General features: G+C 37.3%; 1 protein-coding gene across 3 annotated transcripts in view; it reads left to right on the forward strand.

Annotated features, from left to right (window-relative positions):
- Positions 1 to 24,219, forward strand: part of FBLN1 (fibulin 1) — an 83,310-nt gene that overhangs the window by 23,944 nt on the left and 35,147 nt on the right. For all 3 annotated transcript variants that reach the window (XM_042890470.1, XM_042890469.1, XM_042890471.1), the window contains exons 4-14: positions 5,026 to 5,197; positions 7,362 to 7,421; positions 12,584 to 12,685; positions 13,816 to 13,953; positions 15,681 to 15,818; positions 17,865 to 18,008; positions 18,865 to 18,993; positions 19,477 to 19,602; positions 20,080 to 20,199; positions 21,042 to 21,173; positions 21,728 to 21,851. In XM_042890470.1, the coding sequence (XP_042746404.1) occupies positions 5,026 to 5,197; positions 7,362 to 7,421; positions 12,584 to 12,685; positions 13,816 to 13,953; positions 15,681 to 15,818; positions 17,865 to 18,008; positions 18,865 to 18,993; positions 19,477 to 19,602; positions 20,080 to 20,199; positions 21,042 to 21,173; positions 21,728 to 21,851 (1,385 nt within the window). The remainder of the gene's footprint in view (positions 1 to 5,025; positions 5,198 to 7,361; positions 7,422 to 12,583; positions 12,686 to 13,815; positions 13,954 to 15,680; positions 15,819 to 17,864; positions 18,009 to 18,864; positions 18,994 to 19,476; positions 19,603 to 20,079; positions 20,200 to 21,041; positions 21,174 to 21,727; positions 21,852 to 24,219) is intronic.

Here is a 24,219-nt window from a genome sequence, read left to right on the forward strand (position 1 = left end):
TCATGAGATAACAGAACCACAGAGGGGACATCTCTCACTTGTTGACCATGAGCAGGATACGCCCTGCTCTGTCAAGGGCAGGTGCATAGAGATTCTTGTACCATTAAGAAGCTTGTCTGTATGAACATGGACAGTATGGAAAACCTTTGGAATATGGAAAAAATGTTTAGCCCTCTATTTCATCACACTGAGAGACAAGGAATGAATGAACAAGGACTGGGATGGCAAGTACTCTGCTGATTCAAGTGCTTGCTGTTAGAGATATGTTTATAATAGCAGTACAATTGTAAACACATGACAAAGCACAACTCTAAAACAGAATACAACTGTTCAAGGAAAATCACTTTCCTGTCTATTGATTGGTGTTTCCGTATGTTGGCTTGTCAGCATGAGGAAGAAGTATTAGTGATTGTTTTTTTAATAAGTACAGGCTTCTTTAAAGATGTCAGGTTTTTATGTTGACAGCTGTGTTATTAAATAAAATGGACTAAAATGAGCTGGGCCTTGATCTTTAGCCCTGGGAATAAATAACTCAGCATAGCTCATGTCACATAAGTGAAGTCTTCCCCCAGCAAAATGCATGTGTATAGGCAGTTGTGAACATTTTCTGACCTTTGTTAAACCCCAAAATATGCTTCAGGGCTGTCCAAGAGAATGTCAGTAGTCACTAGAGCTTGCTAATACTTAAATGGTAGAGAAGATTGTGGGCTAATGTCTGAGCCCATGTTCTGTCCCTGTTTAATTTGGTTGTATAAACATTATCAGTGATATGTAACATTTGTGAGCCACATTCTGTTTTCTGTTCCCTCATACAAATATCAACATGCACATGTCTAGCTGTAGTACTAATATTGTAAATACTCTATTTAATCCAGGATGGTAAATTTTTTGCTGATATTATTTTGCACCTGATTATCTGGGTTCAGTCACTATTTTTGGTTATTATACTCTGCTGTGGTAAACTGACATTCACATCAAGCTTATCTCACATGGATTTGGATCTCGTTTTGCCTAGGATGGGCCATTTTAGTTTAGTTTAAATAGCACAGGAATTCTTTTGGGTCTTTTATCTCCTTCAAAAAAACAGAAAGAGTGGTTTGGTATTTCATTTATTAGAATCAAAGAATCATAGAATCACAAGATTGGAAAGGACATACAAGATCCTCTAATCCAACCGTCCATCCATTATCATTGCTACCACAAGCACTAAACCATATCTCGTAGCTCCTCATCCAGATGCCTCTTGAACACTGCCAGGATCACTAATCACTGTTAGGATTACTGGATCAAATGAGGCAGCTAGTTTTGTTTTGAATCAAAAACTTGCCACTGGAAAGAAGATAAAAAGACCGTGTTGTGAAAACATTTCCCTCAAGTTTTATACTTTGGCTGTAGGCATAGGTTATAATGGACATAATTCTGCTTCTTCAGGTTTTTGGTATTACAACTTCTCTTGCCTTAAAAAAATGAATACAAAATTAATAATAAATCTTTAAAATATTCCTCAAAAGATTGTGAACAAATGCAGGTTTTACTGCTGATAGAGGTGATTTAGAAATGGAGTTAGGAAAGCTTCTACCTGTGCAGCTCCTTGAAAGGAGAGAAATTTGTAGATATTTCACGTTCTTTAAGATGCTTAGATATGTTCTCCAAATCATAGGTGCTTTCTTTTTCCAAAGATCAAGGTTCATTTTTCTCAAATTTTGACAAAAATATTTAATTTCTATATATGAGTTGAGCTTAGCATTTTCATTACTTTGGCCTGCTGAACATAGTTATAATTTCGGTTCATCTCTTCAAAAATTCTGCAAAATTCCACTGAATTGCATGTATTTTTTCTGACCATTTCTCATAGCCATCTACAGATTAGTCCAGATTTCAGCAAGTGAGAGACCTCTTGTGGACAGACATAAAAAAAAAAGCAGTGTTAGTATACAGTTTACTCTTGAAGTTTTGGTACCTTAAACAATGACATAAATAGTAAAGATTATTATCAAATGTAACTAATCAAGAAAGCTTATCAGAGACAGAAATTTCAGATGATTTCTAATCAAATGAAAATAAAACTTCAGACTTTTCGTAAGCAACTGTTGCTGGACTTAAATATATATGCAACTTCATTTTCATGTTCTTAGACACTGGTTATTTTTCACTCAATGCAGTCAACACGAGCTATCAGGACAGTACAGTAAATGCTCATTTCTAAAACAAGTGGCATTGCAGCATGTACTTGTTCCTTTCGGTGAGAGGGCAAAATATGAGAGCAGTGGAGGTATCATAGGAATAAAGGTGGGACACAGCTTTCAATCACAGAAAGTATAAGGTTAAAAGGGGCCTCTGGAGGTCATCTGGTCCAATCCTAGTGTGAAGATCAAGTCATGTCTTTGATGCTGCATGGGCTTTTACAGTTGAGAGGCAAAGCAAAAATCTTTGAGGCTATTATTAGGATCACTTAAAATGCAAAAACTTAAGAGGCAGAGAAAATGTGGCATGCAGTGGTTCTAGCAAATTAGTAAATGCCTCTAGACAGCTGGCAGCCTTTGGAAAAAAGCTGCAAATACATTAAGAACAGAACTAATACGGACTCTAGGCTGCATTTCAGTCTAAAGGATTAAAGACTATAAAAATAAATTAACAACCGTGGAAAAAATTAGTGTGAAAAAGAAAATATTGAAATTAATTTTATCAGGGTAGTGCTATAATGACATAATGTGTGTTTTAGTGACATAATGCCTTGCGTCTTGGTGTAACGGAGTGCTCAATTAATATCAATTAAACAAGCTTTATTGCTGCTATCTTACCATTCCATGATGGAAGAACTGAAAGAAAAAAGGAAAATTAAATGATTTTTGAGTTTGCAGATGATGTCTGTAGAGGATTATGAAAGTATACAGGGTTCTGATTGTGCTCTGAGTATGAGGCCATCCATCATCTTACTTCTGTAGCTGAACAAGGAATCTTAGGCTTTAGAACTTCCAGTACAAAATATTCTTGGGTCAGTAATAAAAGCCACCTATATTAAACATCAGTTAAGAAAATGTTTGACTCTTATCATGTCTAGATAATTTTGCCGTGGTACATGAACCTAAATTATTGTTATTATCAAGATTTTAAATCAAGATGGATAGTGTTCAGTTAAAATAAATATAGGCTTGAACAAATGTTTCAATGCATGCAATTATTTTAAATGAGGATTCCGTTTCTCACAGACACTGCAAGACATAGCAGGCTCTACAGTTGAAGATTCACATTAGCTGGAGACAGAGATTTTTTAAGTAGGTGCTGTCTCAGCCTGAAGGAGATAAAGAACATAAGGTTATTCAGCACTTCAAGAACTGCAAGATAAATGATCACTCCCTACAAAAACATTCAGAGGAACTCTTCCCAGTTTGAGCATTCTGTGACAAGACAAATAATTAGATGTGAGTTACTTCATACACCTAACATTAGAAGCCAGTGAGGATATCCAGAAGGATGTAATAGGACAGTTTGGCAAATTGTCAGCTGTAATTCAACATTTGGTTGTCAAAAATACATAATCTTAAAACAAGCAATCTTCAGCTCAGTTTGAATTTCTGTATTTTAAAAAATGTTTGCAAAAATTGGAAATCCACCAAAATTTTAGACATGTTTAAAACTTCGAGAAGGATGCCTCAGGAAATTATTGGACAAGTTAGGGAAAATAAATATTCAGAAATGTGGGAATTCTTGAAAAAACAGACCAAGTCTTTATTTCTAACATAATCCAGAATATGAAAATATCCCAGACATGTTGGTGATGAAGAAGAGCATCTGCCCCTGAAAAAAAAACAAAAACAAAAACAAAAACAAACAAACAAAAAACAATGAAAAACCAACAAGAAAAACCAAGAGAAACCAAGAAAAAACAAGGAAAAATTTTTAAATTATTTTACCTTCATGGTACTCTGTGCTTTAAATGAGCATTTTACTGTCATGTAATGAGAGAAACATACATACAATGCCCTCTATGGGAAAACTGAGAATATAGGCAGGTCCAAAGTAGTGAAAGTAATGCAGTGTAATGTAATGGTTAACTTCTTTTCAGTAAGTGAGGTGCTTAAATTTACAGAAATCTGGTTTGCTGTTTATTTGTTTATTCCATCTGCTCTGTTAATGTTGCAGGCCACTCTTCTTTTTTCAAGGGAAAAAAGAGTCTGGAAGAATAATAAAGTTAATAATAAGAGATTAAATCTGCTTTTCACATGACAGTAGCAGTTAGCAGATAACAATTCCAAAGAACCAAATATTTTTGCCACTTTCTAACAGCTAGAAAGAACAGCAAATAAGTTAGCAGTATCTCCTCAATAAAATAAATAAATAAATAAATATACAGAGGAGTAACTTCCCCTGTGTTCACTTCTGTGGTGTATTCCTGGGCTGTAGTTCAGCAAGTCTGGAAGGTGTGGGTCATGTTTAATTGCTGGAAGTCATGTCAGTACTTACTGCTCTTAAATGATGTTAGACAATGTGGTTTGTTTTTCAGAGCTGAGTAGCTTCTTTTTCTGACCAGTTAACTCTAGCTTTGGATGAATCATGCTTGCTTGCTTGTTTGTCTGTTAGCTTTGAAAAGGATGCACTTTATTGATTGTGCCCCAATTTAAGGAACTAGATACAAAAGGAACACGGAGAGTTCCAGCTGTTCACTGGTGTTTGCAACTAGGGTATGCAGGCAGAGAACCATGTAATTCCATATACACGGGTAGACAGTTCTGGTCCTCCACAACACCATACTGGTGTATCTGTGTAAAACATTCACATATACACATTATTTTATGAGATCTAGATCCAAGTACTAAGTTTGGCTCTATGTAAGCAGATCCAGAGCTCGCTGAATTCAACTACAGATTAATATGTCTGAGGCTAAGTATAGCAGAAATTATTGAAGAATTTGCAGAAAAATTTTGATCAGTTTGCCAAGGTGAGATAACACTATTTATACTACTGAGAGAATTTCCAGTGATTTGTTTGGGGCTAAGATGTGACTCTCTTATATTTTTAAAATAGAAATGTTGTTACTGTTGTCTACTGGGAAAGACCGCCCAAGTTCAAGGCCAGAGCTGTGAACCCAACCTGAAGATAGGATACCAGTGTGGAATTGTCTTCAGAGCTTGTTGTGTAAAGGGTCAAGAAGGCACAGATGTGTCCATCAGTGATGATGCTCCTAAAAAGGAACAAGGTATTTTATATTGCAAATTATAAAAGACTGAGACAGAAAATTATATGGGATAGAAAGAGCACTTGTATTTGAAAGAATTTCTGCTGCAATTCCTCTAATTTGAGATCTCTTTTAACAGTTTAATGATGCATGTGTATTGGAACTCATTTTTTGTCTAGTGGTGGCTGAAATGTATATTCCAAGAAGCTAAACAATTGCCATATGTGTGGAATTCAAATGTTGCTTTTTGTGTGAGACATGTGCCCACAGATTTGAAATGCTGGGAGGACTGATCATTTCTAGACAACATTGTATCTGCATTTATTTGATGTTGTCAGAGGAGGAGGAGATCTAGACAGCAGCATTTCTTGACATACCTCTCCATACCTAGTCCACAGATCTGAAGAGAATCAGCATGGACATACTGATCTTAACAGACCTATTTTCGTCTTTTTTTTATCTTTCACTCAACAGACTTAACTGAAACTGCAGAAAAATCATGGTGTAGAATGTTGCCCCCTTCATGGACAGCTGAGCACTGAAAATATGTGCTCTAGCCTGTAGATCATCAGTAGCAAATTATAAAAATGGACTACTTAAACCCCACTGCAACAACTTGCACTAGTGTGCCGGAGCCAGTGTGTTATCAGACGTTTCAGATCTTTGAAATTTTGCTTATGTCAGTGTACATCCTTATCAAGTAACCTTTAGAAATAGCCTGCCAATTTCTTTGTGTACTGCTCTCACAGCAGGGAAATTGCCCTTGTCCATTTGTTCTGGCTGGAGGGTATGTAACTGCAGGGTAGATACCTTGCACCTAGTTTACTGTGTCTATACTAAGAATTTGCAGACTCGAATTATTTGCATGGCGGAAGAAATGTATCAGTACATGAAAATGCAGAATTGCAAAATCCAATGTGCAGTATTTCCCCACTTAATTCTGTGGGCAATTGGCACTTACAAAGACCCTCAATGTGAAGATATCAGCAAGCAGGGCAGGACAAAATTCTCATCACTAAGCTAAGAGACAGCCATGTGGTTGAACATATGTCAGATATCCTGTAAGTCAAAGAATCTACGTCAAAGAAAGGCAGTGCAAACAACAAGAATAGACACCTTTCTTTTGTTTTGTAATACAGCACCTTGTGATTGTATTGTGCAATAGCAAGGCACACAGGGGTTATGCTGCACAGGATAAGACAGAGTGACTCCATGTATGATACCTTCTTGGTCACATAAAGGCAAATCTCTGGTACTATGTCCCAAAAGTACTCTATCAAGTCAGACAGACTTGAGCAAACTATTTACAATAGCTTCTATGTGATCAAAATGCACCCTTATGGCTTGAGGGGTCTGTGTATCAACTCAACCTTCTGCACACAAACTTGCTTCCACATCCATGATGTTGTATTTTCTTGTAAGTGACCATGGGTTGAAACGTATGTGGAAAAGTATTGAAATGTGACTAAGCTTCCTATTCAATAACCAGAGAATTTTGAGATTGTGTTTTTACACACACATCACTACCAGCCTACCATTCCCAAAGTATTCAAATTAGTGAGGACTGGGGAAATCCGTTAACTAATTCTTTGGCCAAGGAAGGGGATTCAGAGAGTGGATGTATCCAGTCCTTTTATGCCTTTCATATAGGGGAAAATAACGCTCAAGACACATGTATGAAGCAAACATATTGCTGATCATAAAGTATATTTGAAAGAATGCTATAATTAGGTTCCCAAATGTTGGGTGTGGATTTTTTTTGGAATGGAGTCTAAACAAATAACTGAGGTTAATCTGATTTTCATTAAAACTGTAAGTACCCCAAGCTAATATATAGTCAGTGGAAATCAAGCATGCCTCGACAACATGTTTTATGAAAATCAGGTTAAGCTCTGGTTGAAAGCCTAATGGTAAGAACTTGCATTTGAAAATCTCAGCCCATATATAATCTATGATCACAGCATGACTTTCATACTGAATCGGTCAGATGGAAATTGCCCCATGGGCATATGCATTTGAATGTCAAATTTAAGTATGAAATAGCTGTAAAATATGTAAATAATGGTTTTTAATTTTGTCCCGTTGTATCCCAAAGCTCTGTTCTGAACCCCATCCCAAGCAGGCAGCTTTTTACTGTTAGAAGAAAAGTGCTTTCTCTTCTATTGCCTCTCTCTCCTCTTTTTAGTTGAAATTTCAAAGGAGGAACTAGACCAAGAAGATCCTTATCTGCATGATGGCTGCAGAGGTAAGTCACATGACTAGTCCTGTTAGCCAGGTCTTTTATGATTGCCTCCAATAAACTTTAGTAGGCTTAGATCTAGTGATTAGTCAAAACCTTTTGCCTAAGCTAGTTTTGAGTAAAAATAACAGACTGAGAATCCTTTTAAAGAAATAGTAGATCATTATGATCTGCCTCCGTTGTCTTAAAGGAGGGCATTGTCTATCATGATGAAGTTAAATCTTACCCAGCTGAAGCTTGGCCAATACATTTAACTTTCATTTAACTTCTAGTTGATAATACCTCTGTTGTGTTACTTATTGAATGCATGGAGTACTCTGGATTCTTCAGACTATATGGATGCTATATTAAATATGAGTGTTTTTCTCTTGGGATGATCAGAGTGATTGGATATAAAATGGGACTTGTTTCCTTTTGAGATGCATCTCCTGAAAAAAATGGAAGAAAAGTGTCTAGTGTCCTCATTAATTGAACAGTTCTGTCTCGTGGGAAGAATGTGTTGTTAGGGTATTGTTCTGCTAAGTATTCTGATTTACTGCTTGTCACATGTGATTTATATGTCTATAAACTTAAAACAGCAATGATGTATTATGTTCTACAAGCATTTCAGAACTAAAAAATGTATTCAGGTTAAAATCAATTTAATGGACTTCAATTCCAGTGGAGAGATGATTTACTGTGCTGCATGTTGGATTGCTATTAAATTCTAGAGAGGTTGGAAATGTGTATTAGGTCATTAGCTAGTCAGAGCCAACACAAGTGCTAACTCTTGTCTCTAGTTGCCAGTGATGTACAAGAGATGACATAAAAAATGTGTTACATATTTTCCTAGCATTATTTCTTGATGTAATCTGTTGTTGCATTTGTCAGTTATTCAGCTGTCTTCAAGAGACGTATTGTTGTGACTAATTATAAATGAGAGTTTCTGTCTGCAGTATATTTTCTGATAAACTTGGCAAGCTAAAATTACTCGTGATTTTCCAAGCTTCACCAGGGGGAAACTTAAATGTCTTAGGAAGTAGAACTTCCAACAGTTTGTTTTGGAGCACTGTCATGACACACGAAGAAATAAATTCTATTATGCCAGCACCTCAACAATAGATTTTACTTTGCTTAACTGGAGCTCACATTTTTAGCAGAGGTTCGAAAAGCAGTTGCTGGCCATCTCAGCTCAAGACTATTCCATGTAGTGTCGTTGCCTTTGCCAGTGCTTTGTCTGAAGAACAAATTTCCTAGTTTCTGTTAATACCTTTCATTAGAAACTGTGATAATTTTAAAAATTGTTTTCCTTAATTCACTTGAAAGTTTTAGTTAATGATAGCTGCATTTGCCCACACTGGTTGTGCTTATCTCGTACTTTTTGTTTAATGCCTATCCAACCATTCCCTTGAAAAACAGAAGAAGATAGATTTGTACTGACAGTTTGTTCTAATATCATCAATACTGTTAAAACAAATAGTAAGATAGGAAGATTGTAACCCTTTTTCTATCCTGAGAATATTAAAAGAAGAAGCACCTTGGTTCCCGGTGACTCACAAAAATAGGTCTCTGCTTCAGTCCCTACCCTCCAGCTTCAGATATGAAGCTTTTACATCTATAGACAGTCGTGATACCAATGACCAGAACCTGCAACAAGAAACCATACCAGCAGCTTGCAGTGGATATTATAAGAAGAAACACTATGTGTTTGTAGTGAATAACTTCCTGTTAAAAGGCACTGAAGCTCCCCTCTGCTGGCCTGACAGGGAGTCTCAGGAGTTCTGCTGCCTCCCAGCAGCCAAGATCTGGGATGCTGCCATCCTAGCATGATAAGCATGACAAAATCAAAGAAGATTATAAAGCCATGGGAACACAAAAGAAGAATGCTGATGCCAACTCTTCAATTTTTCCAGTTGGAGGGAAAGAGGAAAAGCTAGAAATAGATATATACTGTACATCAAGTCCTATCAAATGTTGGCTGATGCTGGCATGAGAGTTTGGGGTTTAATGACAATGAGACTTTCTGTGAGCATTATAACATGTAAGGGAGGTATGGGATCTACCTGTCTAGAAGATGCAGGGCAATCTTTGGCAGTAGGCTGACTGACTTAGCAAAGTGGGTTTTAATCTGAAGGGGAACACATTACAAACATCTGGAACTCAGCCAGGCCAACCAGAACAGTGACAAATTTTCTGTAGCAGCATCCTGTGACATGAGCAGAAGGCCAGCCTCCTCAAGGGTTTGTATAGCTATGGAGGATCCTCTTGCATCCCTCTAGGGAAATGTGCATCCTAGACTGTTTTCTTCTCTGAAGTGCCTGTGTACCAATGCATGCAGCATGGGGAATAGACAGGAAGAATTAGAAATCTCTGCATGATCACAGGGCCATAATTTCATTGTGATTGCAGAGACATGGTGAGACAGCTTGCATGACTGAAATGTCATGGATGGCTACGTACGCTTTAGGAAAAACAGACCAGCAAGACGGTGGTAGAGTTGCTCCTCATGTGAGAGAACAACTGGAATACATCAAGCTCTGCCTAGGGATTTGTGTTGAATGAGTGGAGAACTTAAGGGTAAGAATTAAGTGGCAGGCTATTATGGGTGATATTATTACAGGTGTTTACTACAGGCTGCCTGATCAGGTGAACAAAGTTGGCCTTCTACGGATAGCTGAAAGTAGCCTCATGATCAGAGGCATTGGTTCTCATGGGGAACTTCAGTCACACTAATATTTGCTGGAAAAACAATACCTCGAGGCGCACACACAGTCCAGCAAATTCCTGCAGTGTGTGGACAATAACCTTCTGATACAGGTGGTGGAAGAGCCAGTGAGGAGAGGTGTGCTGCTAGACATTTCTCTTTAAAACAAGGAAGGACTGGTTGGGAGTGTAAAGGTTGGGGGCAGCCTTGAATACAGCAATCATCAGATACTGGAGTTCAGGATTTTATATGAAAGAGGAGAGGCAATAAGTAGGATTGCAACCCTGGATTTCAGGAGAGCCAATTTTGACCTCTGAACACCTTCTTTGCTTCAGTCTGTATTTCTAAAACTGTCTTTAGGGAATCCCAAACTCTGGAGATAAGAAAGAGAGTCTGGGGAAAGAAAGACTTCTCCTTGGTTGAAGAGTTTCTAGTTAGAAATCATTGAGGCAAACTCTGCATACACAAATCCAGGGGCCCTCATTGAAAGCACCCATGAATATTGAGGTAGCTGGCAGAAGTGATTGCCAGGCTGGTCTCTTGGAAGGTCATAGTGAATGAGAGAGGTGCCTTACCTCCATCCCTAGGAAGACGATGGAACAGCTTGTTCTGGATGTCATCTCCAAGCAAGTGGAAGAAAAGGAGGTTATCAAGAGTAATCAACATGAATTCACCAAGGGAAAATCATGCTTGACCAGCATGGTAGACTTCCGTGATGTCGTCACCAGCTGGGTAGATGAGGGAAGACCAGTAAATGTTGTGTACCTTGACTTCAGCAACGTTTTTGGCACTCTCTCTCACAACATCCTTGTAGGTAAGCTTAGGAAATGTGGGATAGAGGCATGGACAGCGAGGTGGGTTGAGAACTGGCTGACTGGCAGAGGGTTGTGATCAATGACACAGAGTCTGATTGTAAGCCTGTAGCTACTGGTAGTCCCCAGGGGTTGGTCCTGGGTCTGGTCTTGTTCAGCATCTTTATCCATTATCTGAATTAAAGGATAGAGTGCACGCTCAGCAAGATTGCTGATACAAAGCTGGGAAGAATGACTGACACACCAGAAAGCTGGGCAGGCTGGAGCTTCAGGCAGAGAGGAACCTTATGAGGTACAACAAGAACAAGTGCAGAGTCCTGCACATGGGGTAATAATTGAAAACATCAATGCAGGTTAGAGGCTGATGGTGTCTTGGGATGCATTAAAAAGAGAGCTGACAGCAGGTTGAGAGAAGTTCTCCCCATCTACTCTGCCTTTGTGAGGCCATATCTGTGTCCTGTTCTTGACTCTTCAGTTCAAGAAAGACAGGGAACTTCCAGGGAGTGTCCAGCAGAGGGCATCAAAGCTGATCAGGCGGCTGGTGCATTTTCCTTTTGAGGAAAGGCAAAAAGACCTGGGACTCTAGGACTCTTCAGCCTGGAGAAGTCTGAGAAGGAATCTTATCAATGCTTATAAATACCTCAAGCGTGGGAATCAAGTATGTGAGGCCAGGCTCTTTTAGGTGGTGCCTAGCAACAGAAAAGAAAAAGAAAAAAAAAAAAAAAAAAAAAAAAGAGGGCAGTGGGCACAAACTGGGGCATAAGAAGTTCCATACAAACATGAGGAAAAACTTTTTTACTATGAGGGTGACGGAGCACTGGAACAGGTGCCCCAGAGCAGTTGTGGATTCTTCGTGTCTGGAGATATTCAGAACCCACCTGGATGCTTTCCTGTGTGACCTACTATAGAGAACCTGCTTTAGCAGGGGAGTTGGACTAAATGATCTCCATAGGCCCCTTCTAACTCCTACAATTCTGTGATCAATTTATTTCTGAACAAGATCAGAAAAAATAAGTTTTCTTCACGATAAGCCAAATTTTGTGTAAATTTTGTAGTGTCCTCTTACTGTTGCCAGAACAAACGCAGCTCTCTTCCACATCCTTTGTGACTCCTGCACGTACCTCACTAAGTCCTTAGTATCTCAGTAAGAAGTCTTCATTTTTTTATGTTCTCTAAACCTTTCATCACCTACAATACTCTCTTCTCTCCTTCATATTTCCTGCCAGCTGAATAGGAAAGAGCACATGTTTTAGCTAACTCAGGGATATTATTCTAATATTGATAGGCTGAAAATAAAGCCTAATGCATGTAATAGTGAAAATGCTTCATTAATTAATGCAGTGCATCTTGTCATCCCTATTGTACAGTGGCAATCATATAAAGCCCAGACAAAATTTTAGGAGGTATCTGAGCTCCCATCATTTTTACTTCAGGTTCTAAAAATGATGAGTTATGGGCAACTGGTTAATTTACTTCCTCCTTGTATTCTTTAGTGATAAAAAGAATCAGTAATTTCAAATACTTCTTCCAGTGTTTAGCCCTTTCCTTCTTTTATATACGTGTATGTTTAGTTACTTTCAAAATAAGTCAGTAAGCAATATGTAAACAAGTGGTTTGTTTCAGTTCCTGTAAAGAGCCTCCTAATTTTATAAGACTTCTTAAAATCTAAATAGGTGGTGGTCCCTGCTCTCAGCAGTGCAGAGACACGGGATCCAGTTATGTCTGCTCGTGCTTTGTTGGATATCAGCTTCAACCAGATGGTGTCAACTGTGAAGGTAAAAGAACTGAAAACATTTCCTTGATGATTATCAACAAATTTATTTTAAAAGAGCAAGAATAGATTTAAAGAAAAAAAAAAATCCAGTTGGAAGAGATCAGAATATTCTTACTTATCCCAGATGGGGAAGGATGTGAGATCTTAAAAACGTCTGTTTAAATAGAGTGGTGGAAGTAGTGAAAAGGTGAAATGTTAGATCAATAGAACAAGTGGAGGATTCAGAGTAGAAAAGACCCAGGAGATCTTGAGCTTCTTATTGTGAGTAACAAAAACCTGTTTGCTTGTTTGTTTACTGTAGTATATAGTAAATGATAAGACAGATGAAAAAGAGTAGAATTGTTCAGCTTGCTGACAGAAAGTTTGAAAGTTGTTGATACTATTAATCACAGGGGAATACATGAGTATTCAAAAATAAAAGGTGTTACTCATCAAGAGTGCCTTTTTCTCTCATTAACTGAAGATGGAGTTTGAGTAAGTAGATCTGATACAACATTCAGATTATAAATTAGATACTGATTGGTCAGATTAACACTAGTCTAGTGTGAAATACCAAAAGGAAGAATTTTTACATTTGACACACATGGGTGCCAAATACTCTTATAAATACAAAGAGAAAATGAAACAATCCCAAAATAAATGTTTTTCAATATTGAGAAAGTAGGAAGTGGACAGTTGCAGTCTGTGGGTTGAGTGGTCCCCGGGCCATGTGTGTGTGAGATCCAGAACAAAGTCAGTGTTTCTGAAAGTTTGCCTCATTCATGAAGTCACTCTAGTTGTCTGCTGCTGGACACAGACAGATAGTTGTTGGACCTTTGCTCTCATCTAGTACAACTTCTTTCCATTCTTAAATACAGTGGGCCAGCAGTCGTTGGTCCTGTTAACATGGGGGTCAAAATGTCTTTATGAGTAACACCCTGAGAACATAGATGAGCAGCCATGTTGTGAGCTTGACTTTGAGGCCAAATCCACACAATTCTTTGCATCCTTATGCTCAAAATAATGACTGCTTGAAGGTATGCCCTCTACTAACCTTTGGCCTGATCTTTTCTCAGGGATTTCTTTCTTTTTTTTTCTTCTAATTTACTCTCATTTTTTTTGTTTGTTTGTCTCTCATTTTGCATATTCTAGATATTAACGAGTGTATCACTGGGACACACAGCTGTGGGATTGGACAAACTTGTGTCAATACATTAGGATCTTTTCGTTGTCAGCGGGACACAAGCTGTGGAACTGGTTATGAGCTAACTGATGACAGTCGTTGCAAAGGTATGTCCTGGGCAGAGAAACTGATGTCTTCCAGATTTGTGTAAAAAGAAATAAAGAGTGACCAGGTGTTTCAGTTTCAAAATGCTAAGGTAGATGCAGGCTTTGTCTTCAGAAAGTTTAAATTTGTTACAGAGGGATTCAGTTCTTAAACAAAATATTCTTAAGGATGTAAAACTTCAAAAGAAAAAAAAAGAAAAGGTTAAAACTGGTGTTGTTGACTAGCTATGTTTGAAAAAAAAAAGGGGGTTAAAAAGTCTTTTTATTTATTCAGTAAATGACTCCAAGTTGCATCTAATTCAAAGTGTACAGTTAGCAAACTCCATTTGTTGTAGAATTGATTTTCACCATGAAGAAGTATGTTCCTCTAGAGCTTAGAATTGTTTAAAAACAGACTATAATTACACTGCATTGAGTAAGTGAACTTAGCCAAAATTCTGGGTAAGGCTTTATTATAGGAGTTCATCAGTGAAGTGTAGTAGAGTGCAGGGATGGGCGAGAACAGAAATAAAATGAACTGATGAACAAACTCCAACAGAAACCCCCCCCAAATATGCAGACAATAATTTTCAAAGTATTATGGTTTAACTTTGCTCCCTTTCAAGTAAAATTTCTACTGATGTAAATTACATCAGTTTTAGGCCAACAAATTTCTTACCAGCAAGTATTAACAATATTTCTCTGATGGAAAAGTGGGAGTACAGCCATTAAATTATGCATGCTGTTAGCTTTAGAAATTTCCTATCTGGATAAGATATGTTAATAATGTTAATTATTAACATCATGCTAATAGTAATGAAAACAGAAGAGGAATGATATTAGAATATAATTTTTAAAAGCCTCGTAAAATGACATGGAAAATACTTGTCTCATTGCTGAATTGAGCAACATGTAAAACTCTGCTGATTTATCGCAATTCAGTATTAAACCATCAAAAATTTAAAGCAGGCTCCATAATTATTTCCTGAATCTCACAGGATTTGGCAGTTTGCCTCACCTGTTTTGTCCACTGTATCAATGGGAAAGATAAGGCATCCTATAGCTAGGAATTGTCTTCATTTTAATAATTTCAGGAGATTTCTTCCCATTGTGTCTGCAAGGTGGCAGACACAAAATTTTAGTTATTTGCATGTGGACTAGGCTACATTCCTGGATAAAGCCTTTTTGCTCCTTATCTGTTTTGTCTGAATAAAAATTTATTCACAAATATTTGTTTTCTATGATGAAGTAGAATGGAATATTAAAGCACACAGAAATCACATGCATTTTAAAGCAAAATAATTTAAGGAGACCTTAGTAGGGATGAGAATCAAGGCCAACTAATTCCCTTTTGAAAGAAATGAACCAAGTCCACGTTGAGTTTAATATTAAAATTAACTTTTGGACATGTAATTAAGTTGCGCTGACTTCAAAGTTAAGCCTGTGTGCTTAAGCACAGTGCTGAAGCAAGACTGAACACTGCTGAACATGGTGCTTCAGTTGCTCTGTAGTAATTTTGAACCTTTTGGTTGTGAGAATGTGCAGTGCTACAGTAAACACATACACACACATGCATGTTTTTTCCTGAGATTCTGTGTTAGGCAATAGTTCAGATTGATTCTGGTTCGCTGCACTGAATTGCACAAGATGTGCTGTGGGTTTAATCTGACATTTTTTAACTGTGCGTCGTATTTTGAATGTGTTGAAAATGTTTGTCAAACTCCTAACAATTTTTTTTTGTGATGTACCAGATATTGACGAATGTGAGACTGGTACTCATAACTGCCCCCCCGATTTTATCTGTCAGAATACTCCAGGATCTTTCCGTTGCCGACCCAAGCTACAGTGCATGAATGGGTTTATACAAGATGCTCTAGGCAACTGTATTGGTAAGATATTCTCTTATCTCAGCGAATGCTTAAGTGCTGCTTATGAGATAAATTATAGCTTCACTGGGTAAGTTCTGAGCTTCTCAAGTCATTCTTCATGTGCATATGTATTTTTCTATTATGTGTTTTTTCTCTTTTTTAAAGATATAGGTTGGTCTTGCAGGTAAAATTTACAGACAGAAGCCTTCTAAATACGACTTAAATACTGAAACTGTGAAATTGAAGTACTTAAATTACATGGCTGTGTTTGAGTTTTCGTTAAATCTTTGGGGATTTTATCTGGAAAAGGAAAATCGGGAAAAAATAGTGATGTGTATGATCTCCCACCATCCAAAAGATTTTAGCTAAAGCTTAGTTTTTATACTAAGCTTTAAGTTATATGTAGCTTATAACTTAACTAAGTTATGATATCCTCTGTAACAACTTTGTTTATACTAGCATGCAAAAGTTCTACAGGTATATATGTATATGTAGGTCTTAGCAGACCTATCCCCCTTTAGTTATGGCTTATGAAGAATCTTACTGTGTACAGGTGATGGGCTGGTTATAATACACTGTAGAGAAAAGTTTTATTTTAATGAGTGCTTATAAACTGTTGGGCTAGTGCCTTGTTTCCAAGACCTGTCAAATTATTGTGAGGCTTCTACAAAATAGAATTAGAACCTTATTGTAAATAAGTTACAATTACTACTTTCCAGCAGACTCTAAATGAAATTGTCTTGTGACCTACCAATCTATCGGTTACTCCCTTAAGTATTATTTTCAAGTCTCAACCTAACTAAATTACCCCAGCGGCAAAGCATGTTTTGAACTTGTGGAACTGGCTGAGCAGCAGCAGCTGCCAGTTCTAGCTCACTGCCATGTTCTCCTGACCATCTCATACTCTGCAGCACTGAAATCTGACACTGGCAGCACTGATGCTGAAAACAAAATTGAAGCCTTTAAAATGAAGGCAGCTGATGACTGTGCACAATAAACTCTTTGAAGACATACATCTGCCACAGGTCACACTAGATCTATGGCTGTAGGAGTTAGCATTCCCACACTGACATTAGTAAAACCACACCAATTTGCAGCAGTAATAGTTACATCCCCTGAAATAAAATAATCACCAAAACAATTTTACAGGTGGATTGTACAAAATATGAATCAAAGGCTGCTCTATGTGGCAGTAGGAGGGAAAAAGAATAAAAAATGTCCAGCAAAGGAATACTTTGCTTAATACCATACCAACTGGAAAACAGTAACTCTTCAGCAGGTAGCAGTGCCACAGTACAAAATGTCTCAGTGATGTAGGAAGAAAAATTTTAGGCTAAGTACATGCATGAAGCTGGACATTGCTGAAGGTTATGAGACACAGGCTCATACGCTCACCAGCAGCAACTGCTCCTACAGACTTCCAGATCACAGATACATTAACATTTCTGTTTGATGAAGGTTGTCTCTCGTAGCCACTGATTTCTCACTCTGAAACTCCTTTTCCCCAAACTAATAGCATGTTGCTAACCTTGGTTAACAGCAAGTTTCCTGTTTTCTTAATTAGATACATTGCACTACATCATACTCTAGTATAGATTAGTTTCATCTCATTGCATGTTGTGTGGTTTTACTTCTTAGGCTTTGTTTTTAATAGGTAAAGGGTATCCGTGTCACAAGCTGATATGATGTCTAGTTTGTAAAAAGATAAATAGTGGAGGGATGCATAGTCTTTTGGATACTTACAAGAGCTCTTCAAGTTCTTACATGTTTATATGGATAGCCTATTACGAGAAAAGGCGAAGTATCTATGGCGAATACCTCATTGAGCTGATAAACTGAGTTCTTGATCATCTCTGTGCTTTTAGGGGAGACTTTCAGAGGCTTTTAAATAAATACAGATTCTATACCCAATTTCCACTGCTTTTCCATACTTCTCCCAGTCTTAATTGCATAGGCTAAATTACATAAATTTGTGCTTTCCCATGAGTAGAGCCTTTCAGACCATGAAGGATGTAAGAAACACATTCAGGGAGTAGATTATTACATTAACTTGTTGTGCTCTTGCAGATATCAATGAATGCTTGAGTACCAACATGCCATGTCCAGCTGGTCAGATATGTATCAACACTGATGGCTCATATACCTGTCAGCGAATCTCACCCAGCTGTGGCCGAGGTTATCATCTCAATGAAGATGGAACGAGATGTGTAGGTAAGTAACAGTTCTGAAAAATAAAACAGTTTAAAGAAAATGAACTACACCTGTTTATATTGGCATGTTTCTTGAAGTCTACCCAAAGTTTTTCTTGTTTCTACAATCAATTCTTGACCCTGTTCTTTCCATCATAACAGTCCCAGCACATAAACAGTGACAAAGATCCTCTCTGTCCTTCAAATAACTCATAAAACTCTATATGCTGAGAAGAATTAAAGTGATGATCACCCCTGCAAAATGGCATTATCAGTGGCCCACCTGCCAGTTGATGTCTCTCAGAAGATAGTCAAATACAGTTGAAAGGCATATGTGCCTTGATCTGGCATTTAGCTAAAGTGGTTTTTTCAAAGAGAGGTGTTCTGCATGTTTTTAATTATTGTAAATGCTTATCAAAGCACAACTGACTGTGGTCCTCTGACATCTTACCTCAGCTGAAGAATTGTTCCATGAATATTGAGCATCCCTAATAAAATAATTTTGTACCTGATTTCCTCCAAAAATTACTTATTTTCCTGATTATTTTTACCTTGCAAGCTTTTCAATATTTGCAGCACAAGTGCTGGTTGTTTACCTGGTTCAGTAGAAATTTTGCATTGTAAAGTTTGCATTTATTACTCTGATCTTCTTATTGAAGGTCGTAGTTTGATCAGTCTTCCTTTCTGTTTCAAAACACTTAAAAAGTACCACTGAAGAAAGCTTGTGACACGATTGTAAGGCAGATTGTAAGAATTTATGCTTTATTTTATAGATGAAAGGGGTACACAAATATGCATCTGAAATAAGGGTTAACATATTGCTCTTTTCTCCACTTGCATGCTCATAAGTATACTTCCAATCACTTCTCTTTTTTTAGATGTGGATGAATGCTCATCTTCTAATCAGCCATGTGGTGAAGGACATGTTTGTATAAATGGACCAGGCAATTACCGTTGTGAGTGCAAGTCTGGATATTCTTTTGATGTCATCAGTAGAACTTGTGTTGGTAAGTTGCACCTATTAACAATGGCATTTTAAAAAATGAACCTGTGTAAAAAACGTTGTTGCTCTCTGCATAATCTTTTTCATCTAAAAGTAAAATTGACTGCTATATTGTTTATATAAATCTACTACCATACTGAAAAGATACTGATACTTTAAAGGGAGATATATTAGTATTGCCAACATGTACTCAATTACATTGTTATAAGATTATGAGAGTGCATGTAATTATTTTCTGTGATATTTTAACATGCACTGACAGCAAAACATTCCTATGAAAGATCAAATGATTTTCTTCTTTATACAGTTAATTCAGTTGTGTACCAGGATTCTTCTTAATTAGTATTTTGAGCAATTCCTTCCCTTTCTGTCAAGAAAATTGACATCTGGAAAATAAAAATCAAACTCAAGACCACATTCTCATCCAGAGTACTACTGTAGGGAAGCCGGACAATCCATAGATCTCTGTATATATTTATCATTGCAGATGTCAATGAATGCAGACGCTATCCAGGTCGCCTTTGTGCTCACAAGTGTGAGAATACTCCTGGTTCCTACTACTGCACTTGTACCATGGGATTCAAACTTTCATCTGATGGCAGGTCATGTGAAGGTACTGCTGTTGTATGTACTGACCATGTAGTGTGAGATGTAGCTGTTGTCGTTCAGCTATTTTTGTTTGATTTTAGCTCACAAGACTGCACTGGAATAGCATGATAAATAACCCATTTGGTGCCTGTGATTACATGAAGGCTGTTATGATTAAACAAAGCCACTGCAGTCCACAGTTCCAATATATTGCTCTCTGGCTAGGTGACGTGACCAGTTCTTCACAATCCCAGAAGTAAATATGATACCCAGAAGTAAAAATGCAAGTGTGTTACTAATGACTCCCTCCAAGTCACATGCCTTGAAGGACAGTGGGAAACAGATAGCACACAGTAGCTTATACTGCCAGACTCTGTTGAGAGTAATACATCCAAAGCCCAGTACTTCTAGTTATTTTTTCAAAGTTTTGCTTCAGTCTGGTAACAGGAGTGACAAATATATCAAGAAATTTGAGTATCACATATTTAATTTTGCGTTTCAGATTTAAATGAGTGTGAGAGCAGCCCCTGTAGTCAAGAGTGTGCCAATGTGTATGGCTCTTATCAGTGTTATTGCCGACGTGGCTTTCAGCTTAGTGACATAGATGGAATTTCATGTGAAGGTAAGAACTGTCTTTGCAGATAAAGGATGAGTTCGCATTTTTTGTTCACACCAAAGCATACATAAACAGTTCCATACAATCTTAATTGTTGCATTTGATCATCTGATTCTTCTTGGTATTTTCCTGTGAAACACTGAAACTGTACTTAATGAAGATCTTCCATCTAGGTCTTAGTCTAGAAGTGCCTGTGCTTGCAAGGTATCATTTTGTTGTTCACAATGAACTTTGTCGTTGCATACTTTTCTATCTTATCAGAAATGGTTTTTTTTTTTCTTTTTTTTTCCGATCAACAAACTATTATTGTCTTCAGGAAGTGAAGATACAGCCATGTTTGTGTATTACATTATATTACTATGTAGTATTTTATATATCTTCTTTTTCTGGCTTGCTCTAAATAAATGTTGAAGTAGGCTTTGCTCAAATAATAGGAAGACGTGGTTGGCACCCAGCTGACAAGATCTTGAAAACACAAATCAGATGTCTAGGATTTACTAGACAGTAAGACCTTGGGCAAAACATCTAATTTTCTCTTTTATAAAAGTACAGATAATACTTCTCTCTCTCCCTATGGTAAAGTTGTTCAATAATGCGTCAATGTAAGGTGTCACTACACATATACAGAACAAAATCAGACTGCCTCTTAGACATTTATATTGATTTTAATTTTCACTCCTCCATTTATTCCTGACACCCTTTATTGACTAGAACCACCCTTATTTGATTTTTTTTTTCCTTACTCCAAACAAGAATAGTGTTTGAACCTCACAGCATGAATACCACACGTGTGTTCTTGGTTAAATGTGATACAGACATAGTACATTAATGCTGTTTTCTTCTTGCAGATATTGATGAATGTGCTTTACCTACTGGAGGTCATATCTGTTCTTTTCGGTGTATTAATATTCCTGGGAGCTTTCAGTGTACTTGTCCCTCCACGGGTTACAGGTTGGCACCCAATGCACGCAACTGCCAAGGTGCGTCCCTATAGCAGCAGAGAAACTTAATTGTGGGGTTCTGAAAAGTTTTGAGAAGGTTTTAAATTTTAAAACATGCCTTTTCTATATGTTTATAGGCAAAGTAATCAATACCAATTTGAAATCTGCAGAGACTAGTATTTTATAAAAAATAAATAAGAGCCTATAAAAATTTCTATAGGATTCCTATAGTGCGGATTAAATATTTTCTAACTATATTAAAGAATTCTAACCAACTCAATGAAGACTCCCACTGTGAAATGAAGTAAATAAGTTTAACTGTCAAAAGAAAATGTCATCATGCTATGGACATTTCATCAAATATTTAGGTCTTGTCCACTTAGTGGCACTGCTGCTCTTCCTTTTCATGTTCTTGCCTGTTGTTTGGGTTAGTTTTCTTCTTTTTTGTTCTCCTGCCCTTGCTACCCAATCCTGTAATAGTGCTTAATTGCACTCTATATTCTGTTGTACATAATATGATACTTTCATCATCTGGCACCAGAAAATAGAGGAAAAGTGTGTATTTAACCCACTCTTCTTTTTCCATTTGGCAGATATTGATGAATGTGTTACAGAAACTCACAACTGCTCTTTCAATGAGACCTGCTTTAACATCCAGGGAGGGTTTCGCTGTCTGTCTTTGGAATGTCCAGAAAACTACCGCAAGTCTGGAGATACGTAAGTACTTTCCTTTTCAAATTACAATCTTCTGGGGTGACTCTCCTTAATGTCACACTAATGCTGACTGAATATGTAGAGGATTCTGGCAGATGTTACTGGTAGGCTTACACTCGTACCTCTTTTTTATAGTCCTGTTTCAGCCCCTTTAAAAGTTGCCACATGTCAATTGTTTGCATTGTGATGATCTCTAGGGGCATAAAATGATGCTCTCTCTCTAGCTGCCTTGTCTGTTAGGAGATTTATGTTCAGCTACAAAATTCTGTCTTCTTTTCACCCTCAGTTTTTGCTTACTATTACACTCCAGTGACAGTCATCTTTTATACTGTCTCTTAACCTAGGATAGTGAAAATCTATGCATTTTGATTTCTAAAATAGTAGAAATAGATATGGGAGGAGGGGCAGCTGGCAGCAGCTAGCAATGTGGAGAAGTTGCAAAATATCAGTAGCATAACTGTATGGCTGATGCAGATGGCTATTTTTCCACCTGTCCCGTGGCTTTATGGCCACACTGTACTCCAGATGTTTTTTAGAAGGCTGCCCAACATTCTTCTAATGTGCACCATACCCAGGTAAGTGTATGCATCAGCTGGAGAGGAAGGCTGATAAATCACATTGATCATCAGCCTGCTATTGCTCTTCACAGTGTTCATATATCCACAGTCCCTTTGGGGAAGTTGAGTATTCTGTACTTTCACTGTAGAGTAAAACTGGCGCTTATCTCACTCTGAGAGATTTTGTGGAGTTATTTAGTTTCCATTTAAACCCTAAGCTGTAAAATGCCATGTAAGTAGTTTAATATTTGATAAGAATGTTATAGAAATTCACTGTATAAAAACAGGCTTTTATGGAATATGCTTGTATTTTAAAAGGCATCAATGGTAATTAAGTTTTAAATTACTTTTGTCACGTCAGTAAGCAAGAATTGTCTCATGACGTGAATGGATTGTTTATTATCAATATCATGTAACCTAGTTCAAAAAAAGTCATTTGCAATGGGCCACTAAGCAAAATTAGCAGATTTTCACTCTTACAGGGGTCCTAGAGCTAAAAGGTTCATTCTATGAAATGGATGTAAATACACACTCCATTTTCATCTTGTTGGGGTTTTTTCTGTATTTTTAAGTATTGAAAGTGTTGAAAGTAATGGCTATTTGAGAAGTTAAGGATCTTTTTTGGAAGTAATAGAATGTCTGAATTGCTTTTCTGTCTGGGTTGTTACAGCTCTGTAATGGCTTACTCTGCCTAACTCAAACAGATTAATAGGGAGAGATCCTTCTGATGTGCCAAGACTATAATTAGGCAGTGAGTCAGACACAAATCCTGTAGCTGCTCAGTAAAGTTCTAATTATTTTAATTATTTGAATTATTAACTTCTTGGATTTATTAGGCTTCCCCCTCACAACAGCTGCAGACACAGATCCTAAATGTATTGTCAAAAAATGTCATTTCATCAATGAAAGAGAATACAAGTATGTTATCCTTATTGCAAGTAGTCCAGGTTAGTTTAGTGGACAAATAGATATTCTTCTGGTAAGCCAGAATGAGATTATTATACCAGCATGCCTGAATCAAGGTGTATATATCGTGTTATCTTGTTCCCACTGGAGATTAGTTTCTTAGCATAGCTCTTTACCACCTTTTCTACATCCAAACTAGTTTATACATTGTTGAATCATTTATTTTTTAGCATATGAGGCAACATACCTGATAGCTAACTGATCCTTGTTAGCCTTCGCACGATAATGACATTAGATCACATTTGCACCTAACCTTGTGCCAAGACTCTAAAATCAAAATGTTTTGCTTCTTGTAACACCTCCGTATTATCAATACTAGTTTCCTCTCTTTCATTCAAAACACATTCCAGTTTCACTAATTTGGCATATCATAAGAAAGACAACGCATTTTTCCTTCCTATCAAGTTGGCACCTTACAAGATTTTTTACTCTATATCCCTAGTTTTCTTTCGATCAGCTATAATTTAATGAGTCTCAGTCCTTCAAACAGCAGTTTTTTGAATCTGATTTTTCCTTAAAGTCCTTATTTATAGTTGTCAGTGATCTAAAAATTCCATACCTAATACCTTTAAAGCAGAGATTTTTGCATGGTGGCTATAGCAAAGATGTTTGCCACTGGGTGATGTAATTGCAGGATTGTCAGAAGCTACAGGCTGAAAGCTCAGAATGGTGTACAGATACGCTCTGCTTTGTGAGCAAACACCCTGTGTAAGCTTCCCTGGAGACCAGCAAAGTGCCTGGTATGGTGTGGTCCGTAATCTAATAACTTTTAACTTTTTGAAGGTCATAACACTTTTGCTTAAATTCTGTCTGGTTGTTGTTTTTTTTTTTTCCTTAGAAACCCATAG

Source organism: Lagopus leucura, unplaced genomic scaffold (assembly GCF_019238085.1).
Source record: "Lagopus leucura isolate 7727_CA_CO unplaced genomic scaffold, USGS_WTPT01 Super-Scaffold_100159, whole genome shotgun sequence".
Classification (NCBI taxonomy): domain Eukaryota; kingdom Metazoa; phylum Chordata; class Aves; order Galliformes; family Phasianidae; genus Lagopus; species Lagopus leucura.